At 46.5% G+C, this 7,130-nt stretch overlaps 1 protein-coding gene across 3 annotated transcripts in view; it reads right to left on the bottom strand.

The window, feature by feature from the left end:
- Positions 1 to 6,723, bottom strand: part of LOC147020746 (insulin-like growth factor 1 receptor) — a 252,796-nt gene extending 246,073 nt beyond the window's left edge. For 2 of the 3 annotated variants that reach the window (XM_085896356.1, XM_085896357.1), the window contains exon 1: positions 6,121 to 6,722. In XM_085896356.1, coding sequence (XP_085752482.1) covers positions 6,121 to 6,184 — 64 coding nt within the window. In that variant the 5' untranslated portion in view covers positions 6,185 to 6,722. Of the gene's footprint in view, positions 1 to 6,120 lie in introns of all 3 variants that reach the window. The other variant, XM_085896358.1, reaches the window with a different exon arrangement.
- Between the last annotated feature and the right edge of the window lie 407 nt (positions 6,724 to 7,130).

Raw genomic sequence — 7,130 nt, 5'->3', positions numbered from 1 at the left:
CGCTTTAAGGAACCTGCAGTACTGAAAAAGAAGAAAAAAATGTACGACTTGCGAACAGAGAATTTGCAATTTAGCAAAACATTGAATGAAAACATACGTTCACACGGACACGTCCTTCGATCAAAACAATGAAAAGGAGGAGTGAGTGTAGAATTCTGAAATTTTCCCTTTTCCGCAATACATCGACGCTCGTGTCCTAATTAAATGTTAAAATGGTAATGGATACGTCAGATGAATCAGAGAAATGCTACTCAACACCAAAAAAAAACATGATGGCTGGGCTGATCATCCGACACACACTCAGATCCCATCGAGGGTGAAGTGTTCGTGGAGTGAAATCGGAAGACAGGAAGGCAGTCGATTGATTACGACAAACAGCCACAGTACAATTTTTATTTTAAAGGAGAAAACAAAATTATATATACTGTATATATATATATATATATAACAAGCCTTTTCAAGCAAGTTGCATCAAGGAATGTTTTAACCATTCAGATCCTGCAAGCATGAATCAGACACGTGGAATCTCAACCAAAATGAGTCATCAATCCACAGAGAAATTGCCACAGCACAGTATCATGCCATAAAAGGGACGTGAATGGTCATGTAGGTTTAATGAATGACAAATCAGCCAGTTTTTGATATCCTCTGCAACAACATGAGTCAAAACCAATGACAACCCGAAAGGTTGTCATGACATATGTGTGTATATGTGTGTATATATATATATATATATATATATATATATATATATATATATATATATATATATATATATATATATATATATATATATACACATATATGACAAGGATGTATATATAGTTCGACAAAAAAAATTCCAGATTAAAAAAATTGGGAAAGCAAATATCCAAATGGTATAAAGCAAGTTTTGCAGCCTCTGATTGGTTAATAACACCTACAAACAGGTGAGACGCTAGGCCGGAGGATAAAGGGACAGAGAATGGAAATAATTTTAACGAGCCGGGAGGCGACGATGGTTCGCGGTACATTATTGAGCAATGCCACGATAGGTGCAATTGAGTTAGTGGAAGCTTTTGAGGAAGCCCTACCGTAAAAACCTAACTCTTTTGTCAAAATTGACCAAATCAAATCGGATTTTTAACCTCCGCCATCAAAGATCGCAGGTTACTGTTTTCACCTCTTTCTGTTTGTTTGTTTGTTTGTTATCATGCCAAAACGAAGTTTTTGCAAGATATGTTAGTCAGCTTGTATGTTTTTTTTGTTTGTTTGTTTGTTTTTTTGTCTGTAATCACGTATAAAAAATATTGCAGAGCACAGTTATCATTGGAAATTTTTGTAACTTCGCATATCAGAGGCCTATAGAGGTCCCTTTCAGTGCACAAAATTTTGAAGGTCAATGTCAAAGGTCAAGGTCACTTTGTCGCAAATCAGGGGAGTCGACGAAACCCTTATTTTTTGAGTAATTTTGATCGGATCGTCTTCAAACTTCATGGGAATATAGTTCATGGTCTGGCGCTCAGCTGATTAATTTTTGGTGGCGATTGGCCTTGACCTTCATGGTTAGCACCTGAGGTCAAACATATTTGACCCCAAGGTCAAATTTTCAAGTTTTGGGAACCATATCGTGTAGTACCTCAAATTGAACACCTCGATGAGTGCTTTCTAGATATGTCAAGCTTGAGACATTATGATGTCATTTGGTGACGTTATGAGGCAAACGCATATTTTTCATGGTTACTCTGTAGAACGATTCTGATCGGAATCTCTCGTCGTCAGATATTCCTCAAGGAGTCGCTCCTGGTGGATAGCAGCTCTGTTCACCTCAGTGTGACCTTAAAGAAGTCACACGTGGTCACCTTTTGGCAAGATACGGGTTACCCTGCGGGTGACATTGTTTTTATTTGTTTGTTTGTGAACAGTATTACGGAAAAAACTCCTCGACGGATTTCGACAAAACTTGGTGGGGGGGGGGTTCGGTCTGGTCCAAGGATCATGCCATTAGATTTTGGCCTTTGGTCCAAAATCCAATATGGCTGCTATGGCAGGCATTTTGAAAAAATATTTGAATTTTTTTTTTTGCATTTCTACATGTTTTTAGTGATTTCCAACCCCCCCTCCCCCCCCCCAAAAAAAACTTGTTGGAGAAAAAAAAATTTGCATCTTTTTTTTCAACAAAATTTAGATTTTTTTTGCATTTCTACATGTTATAAGTGATTTCCAACAAAAAAAAACATGCCAAAATTATAATTGCGGCTGATTTTGGAACTTCAGGTGGATATACCCACGCAAAATCAATTTCTGTCTCAAGGAATCTAGTTATGACGAATGAATTAAGTATGTAAAAGTTAAAAGTAAAAGGGAAAGCTGCAAACTATAACTCTGTGAGCACTGTTGACGTCAAATTGAATGAATAGGACATCAGGTTCACTTGAGTGACCGAGCAGTATTGGCGGCGGAGGTTTTGCACTCTACTGAGTGCTCCCCCCTAGTTTTTATATGTTGTACTTATGGACATTACGCACAGCTTCTCGGAAATGAAATTGTGAGAAAAAAATCGAGAAAATAAATAAAAATATATTAAAAGTTAAAGTGAGTGCTGCTCCGTCCACAAGGGGCATGGGACGCCCCTCATACAAAAAGACACAACGAGACCATGATATCTAGCTTGTGTCCAAGTTTCATCAAGATCGCATCAAACGTCACGGAGCTATGCTCTGGAGAGAGTCACAAACAGACAGATAGACAGACAGACAGACACACAGACACAATGAAAAAAAATAGAGGTCACTGCTGGTGCCCGCGAACCAAAAAAGAAACCAAAGAGGAGCACAAATAGATGTCTGCGGAGACGTTTCACACATTCTACCCAGAAGGGAAGCGTGTGCAACGTTTACATGGGTTTCTAAAGTCGGTCGATATCATCTGAACGTCGATGTCGACAAGGAAAGATGTTAAGACGACACGAACGTAAATCGAGACAACAATAAACTTTCAAACTGTGAAATAGCCAAACAGATGCGTGTTTCCAAATATGGGGTTTCTTGAAAATAAAAATAAAAAAATAAATAATAATAATAATAAACAGTTTTAAAAATCAGGATTCAAGAGAATGCATGTGCAAGAAAAGGAGACTAAGAAATGGAGAACGAATGTTGTGTAAACAATAATTAGGAAAAAAGCAAATCAATTGACCGTCTCTCCAAGAGGAGCCTGTTCACATCACACACGGAACAATTAATCAATTAATCAAATGGGAGAAACTTCAAACAAATAAATAATCATGCTCGAGAGAGAGAGATATCTGTAAAACTAACTCAGGATTCCCCAGGAAGTCAACGTAGCAAAGGTCATAAGGACACAAAACATCAAAAGATGTAAAATTGGAGAGGGGAGGGATGGGGGAAAGGAGGGGAGTGGGGGGGGAGAAGGAAAGGAGAGGAGTGGGGGGAGAAGAAATGTAATTTAAAGAGAAATGGACAGGGAAAGGAAGAGGAAAATGGATGAGGACAAGGAAAAAGAGACACAGTGGAGGAAGAGGACATGGATGGGAGGGCAAAGGATAAGGAGGAAATGGACGGAACATCGAGGGACGAGGACAAGGATTGGAAGGCAAGGGACAAGGATGGATGGGAAGGTAAGGGATGTGGACATGGATGGGAAGGTAAGGGACGAGGACAAGGATTGGAAGGCAAGGGACGAGGATGGATGGGAAGGGAAGGGATGTGGACATGGATGGGAAGGTAAAGGATGTGGACATGGATGGGAAGGCAAGGGACGAGGATGGATGGGAAGGCAAGGAATGAGGACATGGATGGGAAGGTAAGGGAGGAGGACATGGATGGGAAGGTAAGGAATGAGGACATGGATGGGAAGGTAAGGGAGGACGACATGGATGGGAAGGTAAGGGAGGAGGACATGGATGGGATGGTAAGGAATGAGGACATGGATGGGAAGGTAAGGGAGGACATGGATGGGAAGGTAAGGGAGGAGGACATGGATGGGAAGGTAACGGATGCGGACATGGATGGGAAGGCAAGGGACGAGGATGGATGGGAACGTAAGGTATGCGCACATGGATGGGAAGGCAAACGACAAGAACATGCATGGGAAGGCAAGGCATGAGGATGGGTGGGAAGGTAAGGGATGCGGTCATGGATGGGAAAGCAAGGGAGGTAGGACATGGATGGGAAGGCAAGGGATGAGGTTGGATGGGAAGGTAAGGAGTGAGGACATGGATGGGGAGGTAAGGGAGGAGGACATGGATGGGAAGGTAAGGGAGGTAGGACATGGATGGGGAGGTAAGGGAGGAGGACATGGATGGGAAAGCAAGGGAGGTAGGACATGGATGGGAAGGCAAGGGAGGAGGTTGGGTGGGAAGGTAAGGAGTGAGGACATGGATGGGGAGGTAAGGGAGGAGGACGTGGATGGGAAGGTAAGGGAGGAGGACATGGATGGGAAGGTAAGGGACGAGGACATGGATGGGAAGGCAAGGGACGAGGATGGATGGGAAGGTAAGGGACGAGGATGGATGGGAAGGCAAGTGACGAGGATGGATGGGAAGGTAAGGGACGAGGACATGGATGGGAAGGTAAGGGATGCAGACATGCATGGGAAGGCAAGGGATGAGGATGGATGGGAAGGTAAGGGATGTGGACATGAATGAGAAAGCAAGGGAGGAAGACATGGATGGGAAAGCAAGGGAGGAGGACATGGATGGGAAGGTAAGGGATGAGGACATGGATGGGAAGGCAAGGGACAAGGATATGGATGGGAGGGGAAGGATGGGGACATTGATGGGAAGGCAAGGAATGAGGACATGTTTGGCAGAAGAGGGACGGGGACATGGATTGGAAGGCAAGGAATGAAGACATGGATTGGAGGCGAGGGAGGGCAAGGAATGAGGACAAAGATGGAATGGAAAAAAGAGACGGCAAGCGATGAGGACAGAGAAAGAAATATACGAGGACAAGGAAAGACTGAAAGGTCGCATTAAATTCTAATGGACTATGTCAGGAAGGCTCATTTGGGCCTTAACCAGTCATGCTTTCAATTTAGCAACAACGTTGCACAGATGCTTCAGTTGGTCGTCCAGTGATGGACTCTCATTTGATCCTTGCTGAGTACCTGCATCCATGGACAAGCCAAGCATGGCGGGTCCTCACATGCTAAACTGTCCCAGAGATACAAGGAGAGCTGCTGGACCAGCTGCCTGGGCAGTTGCCTCCTCGGCCCTAAAAGACCCTCGGCAGCACTTCCACCAAGGCACAGCCCAGTCATATGTCCCCCGAGTAATCCTCTCAGACACATCTTTCACAGGTACCTGGGAGGGACCATCTCGGACCCTGGGAGACTTGCCCCAATCATGTTCCGGTGACCATGTGAGCCCGAGACCATAGCTCGCCCTGCACCCTGACAGAGTTGGGGTGTACAAAGCACCACCAGGCTCCGTTCTCTCATCTAAGGAACCACCTTCCAGAGGCGTGGAACTCCCCCCCCCCAAAGGGGGGAGATTCTCTTTTATCCCACCCCCCCCCGCCCCCCCAAGGCTTCGACAAGCAGCAGGCAACACCGCCATCTCTCCTCATTCCCATTTCTGAACAATGATCTTTATTACCCCATTAACCTTTCAGAACTAAACCATGATACTTGCTAGTTTCAGTGTTACCTGCTCTACTCCTTTAATAACCCTCATCACCGGTTCGTTCAGTCCCTTAGTGTTCGTCCCACCATCACTTGTACCTCGAGGGCTCTTCTATGAGCCTTGCTTCAGCAAAGAAAAAACAACAACAAAGGCATGAGGACCAGGAGAGACAGGGAGGGGTGAGGACAAAGAGAGAAGGTAAAGGATGAGGACAAGGAGGGCGGACAATGGACGAGGACATGGAGGGCGGACAATGGATGAGGACAAGGAGGGTGGACAATGGACAGGGCGAAAGTGAGGCAGAAGGGCAGAAATGAAGGAAATAAGAGGAGATAAAGACAAACTTTGCGGTCATCACACAAGGAATGTCTGCGTGCCCAGCAATGGCCATCACCCATCCCCCATTAGGACGCAATACCAAGAAGCAAGCGAGGAGAGCACAGCACGGGGTCCATTGAAGACCTCCTCAAGAATGAGAGATCATGAAGACTTACTCTTTTGGCCTGTACAAAGGACGCCCGAGCAGCAAAGAATAAGGGCCACCAACCGTAACCCCATCCTCCGTCCGCCACCCGGGCTCCCAGTGCTCGTGTTTGTGTGTGTCACTCTCTCTCCTCACTCTCCTCTCTCTCCTCTCGCTGTGTCTCTGCTCTACCTCCTGCTCCTCACGCCCGACTCAATGTTGGTCCAAATGTTCGGACTCCGATCCTCGGTCATTGAACGTCGGTCGGCTCAAGATCGCCGTCCCGGGCACGACTCCTTCACCTCGTCCCTTCCCTCGCTGCTCCCCTTTTCACGGGCACGACCCCGTCAGGCGCAACAACAAAAGCACCACCACCACCGCCGCCACGACCGCACGGGGCCTTCTCTCTGTGCCTCGTCGTCCTTTCTCGATCCTGCTCGCGATGTCGACCTCCTACATCGCCTTTCTCCCGCGCTTTTCCTCTCCTCGGATTCTCGCGGAAAATGTGCCCTTCCCAGTCACAGAGCCTCACGCAACCCGCCCGGTTCTCATTGATTTCGCGGCGCAAACACGAAGCGAATGGCGGGCGGAGAAAGCGCACCGATCGCCCACGCTTGGTCTACCCGGGAATCCCTCCTGCCGCCTCACCCACACCCTCCTCTCCCTCCTCCCCCTGCACCCTCCCGCCTCTCCTTCTTCCTCACGCTGCCTCTTCTGTTTCCCAAAGGAAAGCGCAGCGCAGTAAGGAATCCCTCTTCTCCCTCACACCGTCCCCACATGATCACCCATTCCGCTGCTGCTTGTTTGGTCCATTTCCCCAATTCGACCCCATGTTTAAAAAAAAAAAAAACATCCCCTCTGTGTTTCTCTTCAACACCTCACTCGGTGGTTTACCTGTTCGGCGTTCACCTCACTCGGTGGTTTACCTGTTCGGCGTACACCTCACTCGGTGGTTTACCTGTTCGGCGTACACCTCACTCGGTGGTTTACCTATTCGGTGTACACCTCACTCGGTGGTTTACCTGTTCGGCGTACACCTCA

Source organism: Eptatretus burgeri, chromosome 9 (assembly GCF_056783735.1).
Source record: "Eptatretus burgeri isolate ZD-2024b chromosome 9, Ebu_testis_v1, whole genome shotgun sequence".
Taxonomy (NCBI): Eukaryota; Metazoa; Chordata; class Myxini; order Myxiniformes; family Myxinidae; genus Eptatretus; species Eptatretus burgeri.
Note: the sequence above shows the minus strand (reverse complement) of the source record. Positions and strands in the feature narration are given on the sequence as shown.